General features: G+C 43.5%; 1 protein-coding gene across 12 annotated transcripts in view; it reads left to right on the top strand.

Moving 5' to 3' along the window:
- NEO1 (neogenin 1) overlaps positions 1-25,078 on the top strand; it is a 517,036-nt gene that overhangs the window by 465,066 nt on the left and 26,892 nt on the right. For 7 of the 12 annotated variants that reach the window (XM_048866141.2, XM_048866143.2, XM_048866137.2 and 4 more), the window contains exons 21-25: positions 531-563; positions 14,476-14,544; positions 16,686-16,833; positions 20,128-20,366; positions 21,102-21,194. In XM_048866141.2, coding sequence (XP_048722098.1) covers positions 531-563; positions 14,476-14,544; positions 16,686-16,833; positions 20,128-20,366; positions 21,102-21,194 — 582 coding nt within the window. The remainder of the gene's footprint in view (positions 1-530; positions 564-14,475; positions 14,545-16,685; positions 16,834-20,127; positions 20,367-21,101; positions 21,195-25,078) is intronic. The other 5 variants (XM_048866140.2, XM_048866139.2, XM_048866134.2 and 2 more) reach the window with 3 other exon arrangements.

The following is a 25,078-nucleotide window of genomic DNA, read 5'->3' as shown; positions in this document are numbered from 1 at the left end:
CATAAACTAGTTTAAACCCATATGTTTGTGGAGATTTATTTTTAAATTAATTATTGGCCCATATATCACCAAGCCGTTATTACATGGTCAGTGCCGTAAGTGAACTTCAGAAAAACTGACTTCTAGTTACCTAAAGACTTCAGGTGCAGTGTGTTACATCTGCCCAACAGTGCAGGCAGCAGGATTTGCAAATAAGTTCTTATTGGTCTGTGAACAATTACATGTTAATGTCATGGATGATATAACGTGAACAAGTACGACATAACTGCCTCTTTAATCAAGAGATGCTTGTTCATGGGTAACTGGTGAAAGGATAGGAATGAACAAGACATTTGAAAATATGTAAAAAAGATGTCGTTTTAATATCTAGCAGTATTGTTTCTATGTGAGTTTTTGTCTTTAAAAATGGAAGTTTAAATCTCTAACTAGTTTTTTTCTGCTGTGTGAAGTTCTTTGAATACTGTCTGTCACTCCTTCAGGCCTGGTGATCTTTCTCTTGTTTTTTTACTCCCCTGTGCTTGTCCTGGTAGCTGAATCCTCAGATAAAATGCCTAATGATCAAGGTAAATAAGTGGACATTCTTTCTCCTTTATTCCATCTCTTTCACACACTACTGTGTTTCTTTTCCACCTGCAATTGCACTTGTTAAATGAAACACACATCAGCTGCTCTAAATGTAACTGAGTGAGCTCTTGTGGAGTTTTTATTAGCAGAGGAACTAGAGATTTTATTTGTGGTTTGGGTGTCAGGAATGTAAAGTGATCTCCATAGTCAGATGTCACATGAGGGGAGAAGTGGGTTATGCCAGCCCTGAATCATTCTGTTAAAATGGATTTGGATTAGGTGATATTCAAGTAGAGCTCTGACTGGTGAACCCTGGATCTCAGCACAGAGGGGTAGAAGACCAAAGAACACTTGCTGGATTAGCACAAGTGCTGTTTTGTCAGCTCTACATCTATTATTATTGTTTGCAGTAAATAAAAGTAGCCTTAGTCTTGTTCAGCTTTCTGCATGAAAGAGTCTGCTGATCGGCTCATGTAGAGATCAGTCTCTGCTAGGAATGCAACAACTTTAGCCACCAAAAACTTTAAGCTTACTAACTTGACAAATGGTAGCTTTGAGCTTGCTGTGTGGAGTTGGGGTCTGTGGTGAATTTTTAGGGCTAATTTTGCTTTCTTTCAAATAAGGTAAACATCCCACTAATAGGGAGAGAAATGTATTTTAGTGTTTGGGGAGAAAAGAGTTTAAAGGGATACAAGCAAAGAATTTAGGCATACGATTAAAGCAAAAATGTGTTCCACGTTATAAATATATTTTTAAATCCATTACTGAGAAATATTTTGTAAACACTATTTATTTTACCTGTTCCAAACCAAACAGTAATGACTGAGAGCAGCTTAGGAACAAATTCTTATCCAGCCTTTGGTTGCAAAAACCCTGGCTGCTATCCCAGTCTCTATCCCAAAGGGATGGGAAAGACTAAAACTTTGTGTTTTATTTAAAAGTTGCTGCACTGTCCCTTTTGCACTGCTTTTCTAACCTCAGTTCTGCACATAACTGTCTTCATGTCCTTAATACAGCATGAGCATCCTAAGGGAGGAAAGTTTTATCACAGTAACATTTTGTTAGTGTTCATAATTGCATAGAACTTTTAATTCAAAAATGCATATATGAAGAGCAGGAGACATTTATTTTATAATTCCTGTAAATATAATAGGGCTTTGAAGAGCTGACAAGCTAGGAGCAATGGGTGAAATGAAGAAAAGGAAAGCATAGGCTGAATAGCAGAAAAAACTTCCTGACAACAAGATCTGTTAGACTGTGGAATAGTGTCTCTTGAGAAGTGATGGAAAAAGCACTGGAGAGTATAGGGAACAAACCAGCCCACAGTGAGTGGACTGAATCACTAACCTCTGTGGTTCTTATTTCTGCCGTAGCCACATATTGATGGGTATGTTATCTCAGAATATATTTTCAAATCTTTTTCCCATAGTGTTCCTCCTTACGTACATAGTACAATACTTTGCCCCTCCACTCTCCTTCCTCATAGCACAGGTGTTGGCACACAGTAGAACAGGTTCCCTGTTGAAGCTATCTGTGTGTTGCACATTGGTCAGGTACCAGGACAAAAGAAAATGTGTGTAGTACACAGTAGAGCTAACCTACAGTAACAAAAGGTAAGTTTTCAGAGTAGCAGCCGTGTTCGTCTGTATTTGCAAAAAGAAAAGGAGTACTTGTGGCACCTTAGAGACGAACAAATTTATTTGAGCATAAAAGAAAAGGAGTACTCTAAGTCTCTAAGGTGCCATAAGTACTCCTTTTCTTTTTGCATATACTTATGGGGCACTCCCAAGACAGCTAGCCTAAAAAAACTGACCTATTAACACTGGAAAGTCTTTAAGGATTACATGCAAATTTTATTTCTACCAATCCTTACTGAAGAGGTCAACAGAGAACCTCAATACTTAACTTCCAGTACAGCTCTCTGCAGACAGGCTGGTACACATCCTCTAGGACCAAAGATGGGACATGTACACTAGCTAGTTCATAGTGTTATGTTGAAAATAGAGACATTTATTCTAATTCTTGCTGCAGTGATGATCAGTTTTGGAGAAGGACAATTGCTTGCAATCCTTAGGCTAGCGGGCCCATTTCTCCTCTGAATTACAATGGTGTAAAACTGCTGCGAGAGGATGATCAGATTCAGCATCTTGCAGATAGAACTGTTGTCAAGGTAGCATGAGATGTGAAAACTGGGAAGAGTTGAAAGAATAATCTATCAATCCCTCATTCTAGGAATTGGATATTTGCCAGACTGACTGAGAGTCACTATGCAAAAGGGATCTAGATTAATAGATTTTAAGGCCATTAAGGACCATTATGATCATCCAGTCTGATCTCTCGATGCGTAACACAAGTCATAGAATTTCACTCGGTTGTCACTGCAGCAAGCCCATAAATTGTGGTTGAGCTATAGACACGCCAACATGTGATTGAACTTCAGAAGAACATTTAGTTCTTTGAGTGCTTGCTTGTGTCCATTCCACGTTAGGTGTGCACGCATCACATGCACAGTTGCTGGAGATTTTACCCTCAGTGGTATCCATCAAGTCAGCTCTAGTGCCCTCTGGTGCTTCATGCTTACGCACTGGTATAAGGGGACCAGCCTGCCCTTCACCCTCTCACTTCCTTCTTAACACCCGTGACAGTCGCTAGAAGAGCTCCTCTTGCTTTGGCAAGGCATTCATTCAGTTGTTTTTTTTTTCCTGTTATTCTCTAGATTAGTTATATTAGTCTTAATTTCATGTAGTAGTGTACTTAATTAGATAGAATTAGTGTATATAGTTAGACCCCCCCCCCCGCCCTTAGCTTAGAGCATGCCCCTGTCTCCAGACTTCAAACCCTGCGTCTCCTGCAGCAGGTGTATGCCAGTGAGCAACCCACACTCCAGCTATATAAAGTGTCTGGGAAAGGCGCATATATGACAGCGTTGCCAAATCTTTCAGGATTTCAAGCCTCATAGAAAGAAGGACAGGGAGGCTAGACTAAAGGCTATCCTAATGGAAGCTGCACCTAAACCGGCATCAAAGCCAAGCCGATTGCACTCAGCTACGAGCACCTCGGCTTTGATGCGAAGAGTAACTCTGGCACCGCATGCTTCTCGTCACCATTCTCCATCTCCGGTACCAAGAAAGAAGAATAAGGAGCAACGGTCCGAGAGGGGATGCTTCCCGGTACTAAGGAAGGACAAACAAGGGGAGTGCAGCAGAGTACAACTCACATCAGACTACTCCTCCACTGCATGCTAGCGGCACCATCGACTCATTTCTGATCGCAGATGCCATTGAGTCCAGTGCGGGACCATTTGTTGATGCCAGGCCATTATCGCAGTGCTAGCGTGATCACGGTAGTGTCCAAGAGGAGGGCTCCTCCAACTCACAATCTGGCACCAGACCCGGACTTTGATACAGAGCCGGTACTGACACACAGGACTTAGGCCTGGGGGGACATAGTTAGGGCTGAAGAAGAAGAGGAGGGCCCCTTGCTGGTACAGGCTTCCTCCTCCTCCTCCCCAGACGAAGCTATCTCAGGACCTAGCAGCTTGATGCCATAGGCTGACTTTAGAGCCCACCATGAGCTTTTAAAAAGAATGGCTTTTAACCTAGAGCTGGAGGGTGGGGGTTCTTAAAGAGTCCTCACATAGCCTCATTGAGACTTTGGCCATGATAGCCCCGTCAAAGGAGGACCTACCTGTCAATGAAGCCATAATGGGTCTGGTCAGATCCCTGTGGCATACCCCATCTTCTCTTCCTCCCACCTGAAAGAGGGCAGAGAAGTACTATGTGCCTGCCAAGCGACATGAATTTTTGTACTTTCACCCTCCTCTCAGGTCCCTTGTGTCACAGCAGCCAATGAGAGGGACACTGCTGGACATGTGACTGGTGCCCCTGCTGCCACTTCCACCCTGCCTGGCCCTGATCTCGCAAGACCATGGCCATATACTCCACCCAAACATCTGGGTCCTTCACCCAACTGCATGAAAGCTCCATGGTTGAACCTGAAGAAACAGGCCTGTTCAGAACAAGTCAGTCAGGTCTTGCTAGGTAGTAGGAAACTGTCGACTAGAGCAACTTACCTAGCCAAGTGGAAGTGTTCCTTGATGTGGTCCTCCCAGTGAGATCTCTCACCAACTCTGTCATCCCTCCAGTCTGTTGTTTCAGATGGAGCAGGTATTCCAGCACAAAGTCTGGCCTTTTCATTGATCAAGGTGCATTTAGCGGCAATCTCAGTCTTCCACCCTCCGGTGAACGGTAAATTGGTCTTCTCATGAAATGGCCATCCACCTCCTCAAAGGATTAAGGGCCTTTACATCAGAACTCCCATATACAGTGTTCTTTAAGGACAAAGTTCAACTGTGCCCCCACCCAGCATTCCTTCCAAAGGTGGTCTCACAGTTTCACAGTAACCAGGCTATTTTCCTGCCAGTTTTCTTCCCAAAAGGGCATAGGAGTGCAGAGGAGCGGCATCTCCATTTTTTGGATGTTAGATGTGCCCTGGCCTTCTACTCTGAGAGGACCAAATCCGGGCAGCTCTTTGTGGCAATAGCAGACAGGATGAAAGGCCTACCGGTTTCATCCCAAAGAATGTCGTCCTGGATCACCTCCTGTATTCGTATGTGTGATGAGCAGGCAGGCATTCCCCCTGCTGCTATCTTGACCGTTCAAAGCAGCAGCTTTTCTGGCCCAAGTCCCAATCCAAGACATCTTCTCTTGGCTAAACTAAATAGATGAAATGTCTTTAGTCGTCCCTGTAAGGCAGGTACCAAGACCTCTCATTCTTGTGGTGCTTTTGTTAACCCTTTCCAATTAATAATTTCAAAGTGTGTCCACCGGAACTGGACACAGTATTCCAGGAATGGGGTGAATTTTTCAAAAGTGCCTAAATGACATAACATGCAAGGTCAAGTTTTCAAAAGTGACTTAGGAAACCAAGTCTCACTGGCTGTTTGTGACATGTAGCCTGCGAAGTGCCTAAGTCATTTTTGAAAATTTGACTTTACCTCTTAAGTTACACATAGGCACTTTTGAAAATTTTGTTCCTAAATGTATACTCTTGCACTTGGCTGTATTAAATAAAATACATATTGATCAGGTGAGCCCAGCTTACCGACTGATCCACTTTGCTCTTTAGAACTAACCTTTCCTTATTATTTACCACTCTGCCAGTTTTTATGTCATCTACAAACTTTATCAGCAATGAATTTATATATTCTTTCAGACCATTGATAATGATGTTTGATGATATTGCAATAAGAACAGTTTATTGCAGGACCTCACTAAAAACACGCACTTTGGATAATGATCTTTGACTTCAGTAAACTTTTGATACTGTCTCCCGTGACCTTCTCATAAACAAACTAGGGAAATGCAACCTAGATGGAGCTACTATAAGGTGGGTGCAAAACTGGAGGGAAAACCATTTCCAGAGAGTAGTGATTAGTGGTTCAGTCATGCGGCAAGAGCATAACAAGTGGGGTACTATAGGGATCAGTTCTGGGTCCAGTTCTGTTCAATATCTTCATCAATGATTTAGATAATGGCACAGAGAGTACACTTATAAAGTTTGCGGATGGTACCAAGTTGGGAGGGGTTGCAAGTGCTTTGGAGTATAGGATTAAAATTCAAAATGATCTGGACAAACTGGAGAAATGGTCTGAAGTAAATAGGACGAAATTCAATAAGAACAAATGCAAAGTATTCCATTTAGGAAGGAACAATCAGTTGCACACGAGCAAAATGGGAAATGACTGCCTAGGAAGGAATACTGCTGAAAGGGATCTGGAGATCATAGTGGACCACAAGCTAAATATGAGAAAGCAGTATAACAGTGTTACAAAAAAAGCGAACATCATTCTGGGATGTATTAGCAGGAATGTTGTAATCAAGACACAAGAAGTAGTTCTTCCACTCTATTCCACACTGATTAGGCCTCACCTGGAGTATTGTGTCCCATTCTGGGTGCTACATTTCAGGAAAGATGTGGACAAATTGGAGAAAGTCCAGAGAAGAGCAACAAAAATGATTAAAGGTCTAGAAAACATGACCTATGAGGGAAGATTGAAAAAATTGTGTTTGTTTAGTCTGTAAAAGAGAAGACTGAGAGGGGACATAAGTTTTCAAGTATATAAAAGGTTGTTAAAACGAGGAGGGGGAAAATTTGTTCTTCTTAACCTCTGAGGATAGAACAAGAAGCAATAGGCTTAAAATGCGGCACGGGAGATTTAGGTTGAACATTAGGAAAAACTTCCCAACTGTCAGGGTACTTAAGCACTGGAATAAATTGCCCAGTGAGGATGTGGAATCTCCATCTTTGGAGATTTTTAAGAGCAGGTTAGACAAACATCTGTCAGGAATGGTCTAGAAAATACCTAGTCCTGCCATGAGTGCAGGGGACTGGACTAGATGACCTCTTGAGGTCCCTTCCAGTCCTATGATTCTATGATTTACATTACAAGTTTTTAATATCTATCTGTTAATCAGTTTTTAATCCATTTAGCGTGTGCCACATTGGTTTTGTGTATTGCTCGTTTTAATCAGAATGTTGTTCAGTACTAAGCCCTGGTCTACACTACAGAGTTAGGTCGAATTTAGCTGAATTAGGTCGATTTTATAATGAATGCGTCTACGCAAGCAACCCCGTTCCGTCGACCTAAAATCAACTTCTGTACTCCTCCCCAGCAAGGGGAGTAGCACTAAAATCAACCTTGCTGGGTAGAATTTGGGGTAGTGTGGACGCAAATTGACGTTATTGGCCTCTGGGAGCTATCCCAGAGTGCTCCAATGTGGCCGCTCTGGACAGCACTTTGAACTCCGATGCACTAGCCAGATACACAGGAAAAGCCCCGGGAACTTTTGAATTTCATTTCCTGTTTGGGCAGCATGGCGAACTCAGCAGCACAGGTGACCATGCAGTCCCCCCAGAATCACAAATGAGCTCCAGCATGGAGCTAGCGGGAGACACTGGATCTGATCGCTGTATGGGGAGAAGAATCTGTGCAGGCAGAACTCCAATCAAAAAGAAGAAATGCTAATATATATGCCAAAATCTCACAGGGCATGGTGGACAGAGGCTACAACAGGGACACACAGAAGTGCCGTGTGAAAGTCAAGGAGCTCAGGCAAGCCTACCAAAAGACAAAGGAGGCAAACGGTCGCTCTGGGTCAGAGCTCCATACATACTGCTTCTATGATCAGCTGCATGGCATTCTAGGGGGAGACCCTACCACTACTGTCCGTGGACACCTGCAAGGGGGGAGTCTCACACAACACAGAGGAGCATTTTGTTGAGGAGGAGGAGAATGCACAACAGGCAAGGGTGAATCCATTCTCCCCAGCAGCCAGGACCTTTTCATCACCCTGGAGCCAATACCCTCCCAAGGCACGATCCCTGACCCTGAAGGCAGAGAAGGCACCTCTGGTGAGTGCACATTTGTAACTACAGTACAGGGTTTAAAAGCAATAGTGTTTAATGTTTGATTTGCCCTGAAGACTTGGGATGCATTCGCTGCCAGTACAGCTACTGGAAAAGTCTGTTAACGTGTCTGGGGATGGAGCGGGAATCCTCCAGGGTCATCTCCTTGAAGCTCTCCTGGAGGTACTCTGAAAACCTTTGCAGAAGGTTTTTGAGGAGGGCTGCCTTATTTCGTCCTCCACAGTAGGACACTTTACCAAGCCAAGCTAGTAGCAAGTAGTCTGGAATCACTGCAGCACAAAGTATGGCAGCGAATGGTCCTGGGTTTTGGTCTCATTCGAGCAACATTTGGTCTTTATCTTTCTGTGTTCACCTCAGGAGAGTGATATCATTCATGGTCACCTGGTTGAAATATGGGAATTTTTGGAAGGAAACAGTAAAAGGACCCTGTTCATGCTGGGCTGTTTGCGCTTGGCTAAAAGGGATCATCCCATAGCCATGCGGCGGGGGAGGGGTGAAGGGAACATCCCAAATAGCCATGCCGAGGGGTGGAGGGAGGGGTGTGCCGCACATCCAGCCGAAAACCTCAGCCCCTCCTTTTAAATGGCAAACCCAACCAGCATTGCTTGCTATGGGAAAGGAGGACGCTGCAGTTTGAAAACATTCCCACATGTTATGAAGGCGTTAAAAGCCAAACCCATTTACCATGGCTGCCTGGAAACTGAATTCTGTTGCCCAGCCGTGTGTGATGTGTGACCATACCGGCAGGCGCTCAATATAAAAGGCAAAATGCAACCTTGTACCTAAAGCACATGTGCTGTCTGCCGTGAATTGCTTGATTCACTGTGAAAGAGTCTCCCTTTTGTTCTCAGAAATGTATCATCTTAAATTTTACTCTCCCTTTTTATCCCCCTGCAGGTGAAAATGTTTCTATGCTCCCCCTATCATCTCCATTCCTAAGGTTATTGCAGATTAGAAGGCGAAAAAAACGTACTCGTGATGACATGTTTTCCGAGCTCATGCAGTCCTCCTGCACTCATAGTGCACAGCTGAATGCATGGAGGCATTCAGTGGCAGAGTCCAGAAAAGCATTAAGTGAGCGCGATGAGAAGAGGCAGGATGGAATGCTGAAGCTAATGGGGGAGCAGATGCTCAGGCATCTGGTGTAGCTGCAGGAAAGCCAACAAAAGCACAGACCGCCGCTGCATCCACTGTACAACCACCTGCCCTCCTCCCCGGGTTCCATATCCTCCTCATCCAGACACCCAAGAACGCGGGGGGAGAGGCTCCGGGCATCCAGCCACTCCACTCCAGAGGATGGCCCAAGCAACAGAAAGCTGTTATTCAAACTGTTTTGATTTGTAGTGTGGCTACAATAAGCAATGTGTCCTTGTCATTCCCTCCTCCCCCACCCCACCCCACCCAGCTTACCTTATCAGTTATCTCCCTTTTTTTTTAATTAATAAAGAAAGAATGCATAGTTTCAAAACAATAGTGACTTTATTTCCTTTGCCAGCTGTGATCGAAGGGGGGAGGGTGGTTGGCTCACAGGGATTAAAATTAACAAAGGGGGCGGGTTTGCATCAAGGAGAAACACACACAACTGTCACACCATAACCTGGCCAGTCATGAAACTCGTTTTCAAAACCTCTCTGAAGTTCAGCACCCCTACCTGTGCTCTTCTAATCGCCCTGGTGTCTGGCTGTTCAAAATTGGCACTGAGGCAATTTGCCTCAACCTCCCACCCCACCATAAACATCTCCCCCTTAGTCTCACAGATATTATGGAGCACATAGCAAACAGTAATAACAATGGGAATATTGGTTGCGCTGTGGTCTAACCTAGTCAGCAAACAGTGCCAGCGAGCTTTTAAACGTCCAAAGGCACATTCTGCCACCATTCTGCACTTGCTCAGCCTATAGTTGAACTGCTCCTTACTACTGTCCAGACTGCCTGTGTATTGCTTCATGAGCCATGGGAGCAAGGGGTAGGCTGGGTCTCCAAGGATAACTCTTGGCATTTTAACATCCCCAACAGTAATTTTCTGGTCTGGGAAGTAAGTCCCTTCTTGCAGCTGCTCAAACAGCCCGGAGTTCCTAAAGATGCGAGCGTCATGCACCTTTCCCGGCCATCCCACGTTGATGTCAGTGAAACGTCCCTTGTGATCCACTGGTGCTTGCAGCACCATTGAGAAGAACCCCTTGCAGTTTATGTACTGGTTGGCAAGGTGGTCCGGTGCCAAGTTAGGGATATGCGTTCTGTCTGTTGCCCCACCACAGTTAGGGAAACCCATTGCAGCAAAGTCATCCACTATGACCTGCACATTTCTCAGAGTCACTACCCTTGATAGCAGAACATCAGTGATTGCATTGGCTACTTGAATCACAGCTGTCCCCACAGTAGATTTGCCCACTCCAAATTGATTCCCGACTGACCGGTAGCAGTCAGGCATTGCAAACTTCCACAGGGCTATCACCACTCGCTTCTCAACTGTCAGGGCAGCTCTCATCTTGGTATTCCTGCACTTCAGGGCAGGGGAAAGCAACTCACAGAGTTCCAGGAAAGTGGCCTTACGCATGCAAAAGTTTTGCAGCCACTGGGAATCATCCCATACCCGCAAGAATATGCAGTCCCACCAGTCTGTGCTTGTTTGCCAGGCCCAGAATCAGCGTTCCACTGTATCAACTAGCCCCACTGCCGCGATGATGTTCCTGAAAGCACAGGATGTGACAATTGGAACGTCTGTGTCCACATCCTCCTCACAATCGTCCTCGTTCTGCACATACTGCAGTATAATGCTTGAGGTGTTTACAATGCTCGCAACAGCAGCAGTGAGCTGAGCGGGCTCCATGCTTGCCATGCTATGGTGTCTGTATGGGTAACCCAGGAAAAAAGGCACAAAATGATTGTGTGTAGTTGCTTTCACGGAGGGACGGAGGAAGGGGAGATTGACGACATGTACCCAAAACCACTTGCAACAATGTTTTTTCCCCATCAGGCATTGGGAGCTTAACCCAGAATTCCAGTGGGCATCAGAGACTGCGGGAACTCTGGGATAGCTTCCCCCAGTGCAACACTCCGTGAGTTGATGCTAGCCACAGTACTGAGGACGCACTCCGCCGACTTAATGCGCATAGTGGAGACATACACTTTCAACTGTATAAAATGGATTTCTAAAAATCGACTTCTGTAAAATCGACCTAATTTCGTAGTGTAGACATACCCTAAGTAAAATACCTTACAGAAGTCTATGTATATTATGTCTGCACAATTACCCTTTGTCATCCAAATTCATAATCTGATCGAAAAAACTGTATCAAGTTTGACAAGACCCATTTTCCATAAAAGTAGGCATGAATTATGCTACCATCTTTTAATTCTTTAGTGATTCCATTCCATATCAGCCTTTCCATGATTTTGCCTGGTTTCAATATCTGGTTCAATATCCAGATATTACCAGACTAAAGTAACCCAGGCCATCCCATTTACCCTTTTAAAATACTGACATATTAGCTTTTTTTCTAGTCCTCTGATGCTTCCCCTGTGTTCCAATATCTGTTAAATACCAACATCGATGGGTAAGAGAACTCCTTGGCCAATTCTTTCAAAACTCTTAATTGCAAGTTATCTGGTCCTGCAGATTTAAAACTGTTTACCTTCAGTACTTGCTGCTTAACATTTTGTCTACTACTGTATTTCATTATCATTGTAAAATGTGAATATTTCATCCAGCTTCTTTCCAAATACAGAACAGAAATATTTACTAAACATATCTACCCTTTCTTCATTGACAATTTTACCATTCTTATCTAGCAATGTACCTACACAAGTGTTAGGATTTCTTTTATTCATCATGTATTTAACAAATTCCTTCTTACTGTCTTTAATCTAGTGTATTTTCTGTATTTTTCATTAATGTCTTTAGCTTCCCTTATCAATTGTCTGTGTTGCGTAACTGCTAATTTATAGAGATTGCTGTCAACTTCTCCATTTCCATTATATCTCTATGATAATTTTTATTGCTTTTTCAACTTCCCATCTTAATCAGGATGATGTCTTAACTTTATAAGCCTTCTTTCATGACTGCAGAATTGTAGGGTTTTGGGTGTCAAAGTTTCAAGGTAACTGCATCTGTATTCTCCCTCTGTGGTTCCTGGAGGGCACATACACCCCTTGATGGAGGGTTCTGGCTCCCAGTGTCATGTGTCTCTCCCTCCTGACTCTAGGGCATTTAAGGCTGCACAGTTCCCTGCCTTACACTGTGATATCCCCAGCTAGCCATTCTGCCTAAAGTCCAGTGCCTGTGCTTTGCCTTCTCTCCAAGAGCTATGCACCAGTTACAAGTTACCACACAGCTCTTTCTAAGCAGCACCTTTATTCTTAAACTTACAGAGAAAACATAAAAGTAATAAAACTTCCTAGATGCATATTAGAAGCTTACCAAAGGTCACCCCATCAGTCATAGGGACCTTAGTAGGCCAAAATCTTTCCAAACTTTTGACAAGGATTGGGGGCTGCGTTAGGACAAAAAGTCCTGTCTGTTTGCTGGATCAGAAAGGAGGCCTGAGTCAGCTTAAACACAGTGTTGTTATGCCAAAAGCCCTTTGTCTGTTAGTCTCTGGAAAATCCAGTTTGAACCTGTATGTGCAGTCCTCCCCCAGGTGGGGTACCTCTCTAGATGTATTTTCCACCTAGGGGATTCAACTTAATCACCCCCTACTGTTTTTGGTTTCTAGAAAAGCTGTAATAACTCTCCCACTTGGAGTTGCATACGGTCCCTGGCCCACAGTGAAACATAAACTTAATACAGTATGCTCCCCAAAGATATTGCATGGGATTGCAATATCTGTCATATTTCTAACTATAATTATATATATATAGGTGTATAAATACAAAAGTAAGTATGTGTGTGTTGCTACCCATTTCTATTCTAACTTTGGCATAACAGCAATTTTGTATTGTCATAATTTTGTATCGTCATAATTGCCTAAATCTCCCTTGCTGCAGATTGACCCCATTACTACTTATCCTATCTTCTGGGGTCAAGGAGAACAATTGATCACTGTCCTCTTTATAACAGCCCTTAACATATTTGAAGACTTTTTTCCCTCCATAGTTGTCTTTTTTTCTGGATTAAACATACCCAGTTTTTTAAATCTTTCCTTACAGACCAGGTGTTCCAAACCTTTTATCACTTCTTTTTTTCTCTCTCCTGTGGACTCTCTCCAATTTGTCCACATCTTTTTTTTAAAGTGTGGTACCCAAAATTGTACACAGAAATCCAGCCAAGGCTTCATCAGTCCCAAGTAGAGTGGATCAGTTACCTCCCATTTCTTATATATGACACCACTGTAAATACTCCCCGGAATATTAGCATTTTTTGCAGCTGCATCACTTTGTTGACTCTCATTCAGTCATATCCACTGTAACCCCCAGATCCTTTCCAGCACTACTACCACCTAGCCAGATATTACCCATTTTGTAGCCGTGCATTTGATTTTTTTTTCTTGCACTTGTCTTTGTTGTATCTTCTCTGCTAGAAAGGTTCTGCTAACTCAGTACGGGCACTGACACTAGATTTGAACTTGTGACTCCACGTGTTGTGCTGCTGCAGATTGCCTAAATTAGTTCTGAGTTATAATAATTGTGAACATATGGTAAAATAAAGAGAGAGCTGCACTCTAATTATTAGGTCAGTTGTATTCAGTATCTATGAACTAGGTAACAGTAGTTCAGATTCTTGAAGTGGATATGTTATTTGGCTTAATGAACCAGCTGACAAATAGATGTACCTCCATTGTCATCCTCTAATCACACTGCTCTGTCCAGAACTTTAAGTAATTTTTAGGTGTGTTGTCTCTGAAAGACAGACCAGAAGCTGCTAGACTTGTTCTCTTAACATCCACTAAAAAGATTTTTCTGACGGCAGTGTCACTTTCTGGGGGGCGCGAGAGAGACCCCCCAAAAATTGCCTTGCAAGCTTGTATGGATAAGCAAAGACTGACTATGTCTAAGATACATTCCCATTGTTTATGTGTTTCTGTCTCCTAAGCTGGCTTGTAATTCTGGGGCTAGGAAAAGGAACTTGGCATGTTGTTGTATATGCTATTGTTCAGTGATGCCCAAGTAGATATTACCCCAAATGTAAGCATCTAGGAAGTTACTTGTATCAATCTAGTGGTTATCATGGTTACAAACAATCATTTCTTGTTATTGATATTTTTAAAATGTAATAAAAAGGAAAAAGCCCAACTTACTAAGAAAAGCGATATCCACCTATTAGGTGGTAGCCCTTCTGAACTCTTTCTGTGTTTGGAGGTATTCAGAGTTTGCTGAACTTGTTGGGAACATCTCTGGTGGAGTGTATTTGCTATTCATGTCCATATAAAAACAAAACTTGTACAAAATAGATCCAAGATGATACAGGTTTTGGAAATGAATAGCTAGGAGATGAAGAAAGTTTATCACACAATTGATATTTATTAATGTGGGTTTTTTTCCCAGCATTAGGGTCCGCAGGAAAAGGAAGTCGGCCATTGGATATAGGACCTGACTACAAACCACCCATGAGTGGTAAGGCCCTTTATAAAGCATTTCAGCAGAGACCTATTAGGTTGAAATTCAGTATGTCTTGGTATAATGGTGTATGATGTGATATGTCTCCTAAAATATGAAGCTATTATTTACAGCCCTGAAGACATCTTTTCCAATAATTGCAGTTTTCCCCTTTTATGAACCATTTGATATAAGCAGTTCACAAGTAAGACTGGGAAAATAATTTAGCATGCTACTATAATATAATCTTTGTCCGCCATGAAAAAACAAATGGGAACAAAAATGTTTATATGCACCAGATTTCAATTATGTCACCAAACATTTTCCCAGCCTAGTTTAAAACCACTGCCACTAGGTACCAGTGTACAATTAATTGTATAGAACATAATAGGGTCAAGGAGAAAAAAGTCTTGCTCTTAAACCTTCCTCTCATTTGCATTTAGTATCATGAAAGTCTTGCACTCAGGTACCACTGGTTAAAGCTGCATAAAATGTATCTTATTTTAAAGAAACATTTTCATTATAGAATACCAGTAGTGTATTAAGTGTGGTTACTGTGTCCAAAGGAATGCCTGATACCCTTTAGTTCCAGCAGGGTCCTTTTCACTGCATACTTGTCAGCTTTCCTGGATGTGTTTTCAGGCCCTTCTTCCCTTTCACCGTCCACCACACACCTTTCTAGAGACAGCAAAGTACAATTCCCCAAAGCCTAGAGGCTTGGACTGTGAAAGAAGATAGCTGCTAGTAGCACAGTGCTGTTCTCTGGAAGCAGCATGCTGAGATGGATTTTTTTTTTAAATTATGGAAGGTATTTGAAATTAAAGGTTTATATTTTACTTTGAAACCTACATTTCTGAGCCATGCCCAGGAAACTACCATTTCTTTGAACAAATATGTAATTTGTGTGCTTGATTGTTATTTTTATTTTGTTTTAATTAGCGATGCCACAAAATTCACATCCAGAAGTAAACTTTTGCCCAAGTTTAAGGATCCAGGTCAGACCCACTACAGAAACAGGGGTAACCTGGGCCACAAACTCCAGATTCCAATACTTCCAAAGTTCCAGGGGAAGGAAGGGAGAATGAGTTTATTCATATGACAGAAGACTATCTGAACATTGGAGACACATGGTGCAAGAAGGGGGTAACTGAATAGGGAGTTAAGTAATAATAATAATCTGTAGCTCTTTATAGTACTTGTCACCAGTGCATCTCAAAGCTCTTTACAAAGGAAGGTCAGTATCATTATCCCCATTTTACAGATGAGGAAACTGAGGCTTGAATAGGTAATGGGAAGGCCCCTGCAGGTGGCACTTTTACAGCCCCAGACTATTAGGGTATTGGAGTGTGTGTTCCAGTGGGCTTCTGTCCTCTTGCCCTAATATCTGAAGGGACCCACCCATGCATCCTCAACAACAGTAGCAGAGTGGGTGAACTTGTGTGGCCTCAGAGGGAGATACCGTCAGGTGATAAGAATTCTTACATTAGTTGGTCCAGTGACATGTAATGAGCATGTTTGTTGTTCCCTTGGAGACTCTTTAGAGATTGCTATGGGGAGCAGTTGATCAGGTGTCGTCATATATAAGCACACCCTGTGCCTCTCTTTTGGCATAGTATCCTGTTTCAATGTTTTCAGTACAAATAGGACTTAACCAATTGATTTTTATATCAGTATTCTTTTTTTTTAATCAGAAGTGCTCATGCAGATACACTTCAGTGTGAAGACTCATTGTTGCTTTGCAGGTTAACTATGCCAGCCTCTGACATATTGAACCTCTTTGTTGTGATATAGTTGATTGTCTCACCACACCTTAATGGTTTTCACAGCAACTGTAGGTATCATTACGTAATTTTTAATGGGCTATCATTTGGAAATAGATCATCAAAATGTTATATAGGAGAAAAGGATAATTGTACAGGGCCATAATCAGGTGGTGATGTGCAAATGTTTAAATAACAAAAGATAAGAGAGAGAGTACTTAATGTGAAATGCACCAGCTGAGCCAAGATTAGTTTCTGTCTGACACTGTGTACTTTCTTCAGGCTCCCCATCACTGTTGATTCCTTTTTTCATCCTGTAGTGGGGAGCTTTTTCTCAAGTAAAGGTTTTGTATAACAAGTGCTTTCCTCTTCCCCCCTCTTCCCCCGCCTCCCCTACAGGCAGTAACAGTCCTCATGGAAGCCCCACATCCCCCCTGGATAGCAACATGCTTCTAGTCATAATAGTATCTGTTGGAGTGATCACCATTGTGATAGTGGTGATTGTTGCTGTCTTCTGCACTCGTCGCACCACCTCTCACCAGAAAAAGTAAGATGTGCTTTACTCCGTTCTGGTTTTCTCCATTTATTCAGTTACTTAATAGCTGCATCTATGACTGCAAGAGTAGTGATGTCTCCATTATGACCTCACAATTGCAGTTAGTACTGGCAAAGGCTTAAAAAATATTCCATCTGAAAGCGTTGGCACAACCCTCAGCCATTCATGCATTTTCTTTGTCCTTACCTATCAATATCAATCGTGTCTTATGTGGGTTGAATTTAAGTCAGTTAATTATTATATAGGTCTGCGCCACTAACACTAGCTGTTTAAGGATGGCTGTTTCCTTGGCTTCACTGATGAAAGAGTTAAATATCTTACTCCAACAAAAGGTGATGCCATTTTAGATTTAGTACTGGTAAGTAACAAGGCCCTTAAAGAAGAACTCATTGTAGAGGACAATCTTGGTTCAAGTGATCTTGAATTAATTCACTTTAAACTAAATAGATTGGTCTTGGGACTGATCTTATTTAACATGTTCATTAATGACGTGACAAAAAGTGGAAGTGTGCTAATAAAATTTGCAGATGACAGAGCTGGGAGATATTTCCAGTATGGAGGAAGACCAGAATATCATAAAAGAAGATTTGGACAACCTTGAAAACTGGACTAATAAAAATGGGATGAAATTTAATAGGGCAAAGTGCAAGGTCATGCACTTAGGGACTAATATCAAGAATTTTTGCTATAAACTGGGGATGTATCAGTTGGAAGTGACAGAGAAGGAGAAAGACCTAGGTATGTTGGTCTATCACAGTATGACTATGAGCCACTAATGTGGAATGGCCGTGAAAATGGCTAATTCAATCTTAGGATGCATCAGGTGAGGTATTTCCAGTAGAGATAGGGAAGTGTTATTACTATTATACAAGGCACTGGAGAGACCACATCTGAAGTATTGTGGGCAATTCTGTCCCATGTTTAAGAAAGATTAATTCAGACTGTAATAGATGCAGAGAAGGGCTACTAGGATGATCAGAGGAATTGAAAACCTATGTTACGAGAGGAGACTTACAGAACTTGGCTTGTTTAGCCTAAGAAAACAAAGGATGAGGGGAGATATGATTGCTGTCTATAAATACATCAGAGGGATAAACATCAGGGAGGAAGAGGTGTTAAACTGGCCATCAATAAGTTTAGGCTTGAAATTAGATGAAGGGTCTAACCATCAGAGGAGTGAAGTTCTGGAACAGCCTCCTGAGGAGAGTAGGGAGGGGCAAAGACTGAGCTTGATAAGTTTATGGAGGGTATGGGATGATGAGACTGCCAACGATGGCATAGGACCCATCCACAACTGCTATTAGCAAATATCCCCAGTTGTTAGAGATGGGACACCAGAGAGGGGGGGCTCTGAGTTACTATAGAGAATTCTTTCCCAGGTGTCTGGCTGGGGACACAGCTGCTACTCTGAAACCTGTCATTTAGTGTAATTCATCTCTGAGTCTTTGTATGAAAGATTTAGATGCAAAAGTTGCTTGGTTCTATTATTAGTCTTGTCCTTTCTGCAGAAAAGGACCTGAGGATTACAGTGGACAAGAAGCTGGATATGAGTCAGCAGTGTGCCCTTGTTGCCAAGAAGGCTAATGGCATATTGGGCTGTATTAGTAGGAGCATTGCCAAGGTCAAGGGAAGTGATTATTTCCCTCTATTTGGCACTGGTGAGGCCACACCTGGAGTACTGTGTCCAGTTTTGGGCCCCCCACTACAGAAAGGATGTGGACAAGTTGGAGAGAGTCCAGCAGAGGGCAACAAAAATGATTAGGGGGCTGGGGCACATGACTTATGAGGAGAGGCTGAGGGAACTGGGGTTAGTTACGCTGCAGAAGAGAAGAGTGAGGGGGGATTTGATAGCAGCCTTCAGCTACCTGAAGAGGGATTCCAAAGAGGATGGAGCTAGGTTGTTCTCAGTGGTGGCAGATGACAGAACAAGAAGCAATGGTCTCAAGTTGCAGTGGGGGAGGTCTAGGTTGGATATTAGAAAAAACTAGGAGAGTAGTGAAGCACTGGAATGGGTTACCTAGGGAGGTGGTGGAATCTCTATCCTTAGAGGTTTTTAAGGCCCGGCTTAACAAAGCCCTGGCTGGGATGATTTAGTTGGAGTTGGTCCTGCTTTGAGCAGGGGGTTGGACTAGATAACCTCCTGAGGTCTCTTCCAACCCTAATCTTCTATGATTCTAGGATTGTCATACCAAAAGAACTTAGGTTTGAAATATCCTGATAGATACCATTCAGGAATCCTTTGTGTGATCCGTGGCACTCTAGTGCAGCAGACTGAAAATTCTGTATATTTGGTGAATCTCAAGATGGATACTTTTATTAAATTAAAGGGACATTATCAATTTGATTTTTCTGGTAGAGCAATCCCTTAAATAGCATGTCCCACATTATGTTTCTAAAAATTATAAAGGTTTAACTTCTTCCCAGCTTATAAGGTCCTGTCAGCAAGAGAAGCAGCAGGCCCCAAGAACAACACCTCAAACTTGCTCACGTCCTTTCTCCTCTCACCCTCTTCCACTCTATTGTGTGCCCACTCCTGCCAGCTTACTTCTTCAGCAGTTTAGGACTGATATAAGGCCTCCTAACTTTTACATTCCACTCACCCAGAACCTGCAGAGGAGTTTCAGGGAGTGAAATACCCTCCCTCCTGCTGCACTCTTCAGGCTACCTTGGCCCCCTGACAAATGGAGCTTTTCCATTTCCTCTTTTGCTCCCAGGGTCCAAGGTGGAAAGGGGTGTTTGAACGCCTCATTTTCCACCTATTAAAACCCTTGACATCACACAAAAATTGCCTCACACTCCAGAACCTGGCACTGTTACTCCAACAAGAGCGAGTAAGCACATTAGCTGAATGTATCTGCTAACCTGATCAGTAGTAAAATCATTAACATTTATATTATCAACATTAAGCTTCAGAGTTATCACCATTTTGAGGTAATTGTGTCATTTCACACCCCACTTGTGGCTGTTATTTAAGGTTGTTTGCACACTTAGGACAACAACAGAGCATTGGTTTCCATACACTTCACATTTGTCTTCACCACCACAAGGACTGGGAACTTAATATTTGTTTATGAAAGCTTAGGTTCTGCAGCACATGGCAGATTTTGAGGAAAAAATCTGTGGCTGCATAGTACACCAGCCTATCCCTTTAGGTGTGGAACATGTAGATAGCTGCCACACAGCTGAATAGTAGATCTGAAAAAAATTCAGATGAAAACTCACCTGTCTCTGAGAGTAACAAAATATTTGTCTAAGAATGTTTTATTTATTTTCTTGTTTTGCAAGGAAACGAGCTGCCTGCAAATCAGTCAATGGGTCCCATAAATACAAAGGAAATTCCAGGGATGTCAAACCCCCTGACCTTTGGATCCATCATGAGAGACTGGAGCTGAAACCCATTGATAAATCTCCAGACCCTAACCCAATCATGACAGACACCCCAATCCCTCGCAACTCCCAGGACATCACACCAGTTGACAATTCCATGGATAGCAATATCCATCAAAGGCGCAACTCATACAGGGGTAAGCTTGGCTAACAACAAGCTGTAGTTGGATTATGGTATTTAACTGTGTAAAATTAGATTCAGTATAACCACTGTATCTAGCAAAAGCATTTCTTAAAATGTTATTTAGATTATAATAAAGTTTTTATTAAATTGTTATTTTTCTTATTTTTCTATTTATTAGTTTCGGTTTAGTGACTAGGTTACAGGGCTCTGTTCCATTCCAGTGTAGGGGATTCATCTTCATGGTTTACATATGTATCAGTGGGACAATAGAGTGCAGAAGAATACATTTTTGAGTTATTCTTTGGTATATCATAATAATGGTACCTAGTTATAACAAGTTAGTAATCTTGTGTGCAAGGTAGTATAACAAGTATCTCATACTAGTCTGTTGAGGGAAATGATGATTAGTGCCATCTCTACATGACTGAGCTTAATTCATACTACCATTTCTCTCCAGAAATTGCTTTTCTTATAGGATATTAGTTTCATGGAAGTCTGGACTGTTTCTCCCATGCACAATAGTGCTTGTAACCCAACTGCCCCTGCTGGTTTTCCAGCGGAGGGGGTGGAAGAACTAAATCTAGTCTGTTCTTGGATGCTTGCCAGTCATCAGCTGCAGAACTATTATGAAGAGGACAGCCAAACTATGCACACAGAATTAAAATATGTTTGTAGCCAAATCACCTGGTTGTGTATTGTCATGAAGGAATCAGTGCTGTAGTAAGTAACCTTCAGTATTCTTTCTCAGGGCATGAGTCAGAGGACAGCATGTCCACATTGGCAGGAAGAAGAGGGATGAGGCCAAAAATGATGATGCCATTTGATTCTCAGCCCCCTCAGCGTAAGTTAACAGCCTTTCTTAACAATTGTCTCTTCCAGAAGGAATGTTTTGTTATAATTGGGAACAACAAAACAAGACATTGTGAATATATTCTCAACACCCCCCACCTCCAAATAATTCCATCCCAGGTTGCAATGGGGATAATATCAGGAAGGGGCACTAAAGTCCTCTTACACCTTTATTTTATTGACAGAGAGATCTGGATGGCCCTTTCTGAACAAGGAAGAAATAGCTCAAAAAAGCATTTGCACATATTTTAGAAAGAATAACTATATAGAATAATCCTGTAGGCTTCCCAGTACTCATTCTGATAGTACTTTTCTTCCAAAAAAATTATATTATTCTAATCTCAAGGTGCAGGGAATGCTGCCTAGAATGCTCACTGATAGAAGCTGAGGTTCAGTGGGCCTGGTCAAGCAGACTCTCATTTTGGATGCGTCCTACTTCTTTCTGTCTTTCAGTGTGTAGACTTAATGTGCATCAGCTGCCAGACATCCCATTTGGGGGAAAAAATCAAATTTCAAATAAGAGGGTAATTTGTGGGTGCCTGGTTGGTTACCTTTGCTATCTGTGTATTTTCTTCACTACCAGTTACTGATGATTGAGGAAAGCTCACTAACTGGAAGTTTTGCTACTGCTGTAGCACCATGCAGTGGGGCCATGCTATTTTTCCCATTACTCCAGAATATTGTAAGAACAGTTCTTTTCTCAAACAATACTTGCAGTTTCAAACAATCTCTCTGAGAGCAGAGGAAACTTTGCCACAATGCATTAATTCTACTGGTCTTCAGTCTCCGGAGAATTACTGAGATCTTGGCTCAGGTCATAAGTGCATATAAGTTTGTTTTATGCTGGATTCCACAAGCATTTGTCTTTATCGCAAAACCACTATATGCCGTTATCAGGCACAAGTCAGCACAATGTGCATTTTTCTTCAAGTAGCGTGCCTGTGGGTGCTCCACTTCAGGTCCTCATGCACATCATGCACCTTTAATCAGAGATTTTCAGTGGCAGTGACCATTTGGCGCGCACATGTGCTCCAGACATCCTCATGCCCTGACAGAGGATATATAGAGCTGTATGGGCTAACCACCATATCAGCTGCTCTTCACCCTGAAACAGAGCATCTTGCATGCCCACTCTAGCACAGCCTGTAGCTGAGCCCTTTTAGTTTAGTTTGTATGATAGTTCAGTTTAGTTTAATAGTTTATCTAGTTTGCTTGTTTTGAATTCTATTTTTATTGGAGGATTTTTCTATCAACCCCCACCCACCACCACCACCTCTGTTGCTGAGGGGCTATCTTCAGGGGGGTCATTGTTGCTAGCGTATGCCAGGATCTCCAGGCATCAAGCACCATCTTTCCTGCCAGGGATCCATCCCAGTTAGTGATGGCCATTCTTGATACCTCCATTGTGTGGGAGACTCCCACATACCAGCCAAGTGTAATATCTGCATGTCTTTTACAAGCAGATTTAGGAAAAACAGGCAAATTAAGTTCAGGTTGCTCATGATGGAGCAAGCCCTGAGACCTGCCTCTGATCCAGGCTTTAAGAATCCTTCTGTACACTGTACACTTCAAGCACGTTTAGTGCCCTGTCAACCTCCATATCCCTTAGCAGTATGCGTAGGGGACCAGCTCTGGCGCCCTCTGGAGTGGTGCCTGCATGGCGCAGTATAAGGGGCTCTGCCGGCTCCCCCCACCCTCAGTTCCTTCTTGCCGCCAGTTACAGTGCTGGAACTTCTGCTGCTTCGACTAGTTTTCACTTAGTTCAGTATGTCTCATGACAGTTTCTTTGTAAAATAGTTGTATATAGTTTAGTATTTACCCTTAGTATTAGTTCTAGTTAGTTGGTCCTCGACGGGACTCAGTCTATGGACGGGCATGCCCCAGTCCCCAGGCTTTAAACCATGCAATCGTTGTAAGCGGCCTGTGCCCATCAGTGACCCGCACATTAGTTATTTAAGGTGTGTGGGAGAAGGACACATAAGCGACAAGTGTCACATCTGTAAGTCGTTCAAACCCAAAACGAAAAAGGAGAGAGAGATCCATCTCAGGGCACTCCTGATGGAGTCAGTGCTGACCCCGGCAACGGAGCAGAAGTCCGACTCAGCCCCAAGCACTGCAGCATCGGTATGGAGCGCCCCGCTGGTGCCATCCATGAGCCAGCATCAATCCCCCTCCCCAGCCATGGCCAAGAAGCCCAAGAGATCCACAAAGGGAAGATCTCCCCCTTCCCATAAGGGAAAGGAGAGAGCCGGAGGAGAGCCAAGACCCATGGTGGGCAGCTCAACACCTCCGTCAGGGAGTGGGGCCCCAGCTCATGTCGAGCAGTCGAGCCCTTCCCGTACTATGCCTGCCACACTGGACAGTGATGAGAGCCTCCGTCAACTCGAAGTCTCATCAATGCCCAAGGCTCTGCAGGCAGCGCAGGAGATCCTGACTCTACCAGTGCCGCCTACACCGGTGGTACCCAAGGCCAGGGGTAAACCCACCTCAGCAGCACTGCTCCCCATCGCGGGGGACATCCTGCCAGCACTCGCCTGCACGGAGCCATCATGCCTCTCCAGTCTCCGGACCCTGGGCACTGACAGCGAGATTCGAGGCACGGCTCACCAGTAACCTGGTGCAGACCTGCAGAGGCACACGCCCCCTGGCATGAGTCTCGAGACCGACCTATCGGGTCTCCAATGCCTCAGCACCATTCCTGCGATCGATCGCTGGCACCTGTCGCCGAGACGCGAATCCCCTCGATCAGGGAGATTCTACCGACAGCTGACCCGCTCTGACTCCTGGTTCCGCTCTAGATCCCAGTACAGGTCAAGCAGCATGAGGTGTAGATCACCATTCTACTGATGCAGATCTGCCGAACACCAAAGATCCACGGGGTTCCACGGGAGGAACTGGTCCCGATCAAGTTGCAGTGGGGGAGGTTTAGATTGGATATTAGGAAAAACTTTTTCACTAAGAGGGTGGTGAAACACTGGAATGCGTTACCTAGGGAGATGGTAGAATCTCCTTCCTTAGAGGTTTTTAAGGTCAGGCTTGACAAAGCCCTGGCTGGGATGATTTAACTGGGAATTGGTCCTGCTTCGAGCAGGGGGTTGGACTAGATGACCTTCTGGGGTCCCTTCCAACCCTGATATTCTATGATTCTATGATCAGATAGGTTGGTGTGTCAAGATACAGCGGCTGGCACCACAGGGAGGAGGGCCACCGGGCAAGGCGGTCATGGTCACTCGGCAGTGTCCGTTCTGCTTTACATTTTCGGTGCTGGTCAGGAGTCCCTGGTAGCAGGACAGGCTCCGGCACCAGTGGTACCGTCAACCCCATTGGCACTGTAACCGACCCCGTGCCTCCAGGCCAATGGCCAGCAGCATGGTACCCATGGAATCCATGGGGGTTCACCCAGCCTTCCCAGGCCGCCTGGTCAGCGGTGGGAGCCTCAGGCCATCGGCCGCAGCATCCCGCCCTCCTCCGGAGGTGGAGACCCCACAGGGAAAGACTAAAGGCCATGAGTATCTCTATACTCACCCTGCACCAAACTCATAGAATCATAGAACTGGAAGGGAGCTCGAGAGGTCATCTAGTCCAGTCCCCTGCACTCAAGGGCAGGACTAAGTATTATCTAGACCATCCCTGACAGGTATTTGTCCAACCTGCTCTTAAAAATCACCAATGAAGGAGATTCCACAACCTCCCTGGGCAATTTATTCCAGTGCTTAACCAATCTGACAGGAAGTTTTTCCTAATGTCCAACCTAAACCGCCCTTGCTGCAATTTAAGCCCATTGCTTCTTGTCCTATCCTCAGAAGTTAAGAAGAACAACTTTTCTTCCTCCTCCTTGTAACAACCTTTTATTACTTGAAAACTGTTATCATGTCC

The sequence above is a fragment of the Caretta caretta genome, chromosome 10 (genome assembly GCF_965140235.1).
Source record: "Caretta caretta isolate rCarCar2 chromosome 10, rCarCar1.hap1, whole genome shotgun sequence".
Lineage (NCBI taxonomy): Eukaryota > Metazoa > Chordata > Testudines > Cheloniidae > Caretta > Caretta caretta.
Note: the sequence above shows the minus strand (reverse complement) of the source record. Positions and strands in the feature narration are given on the sequence as shown.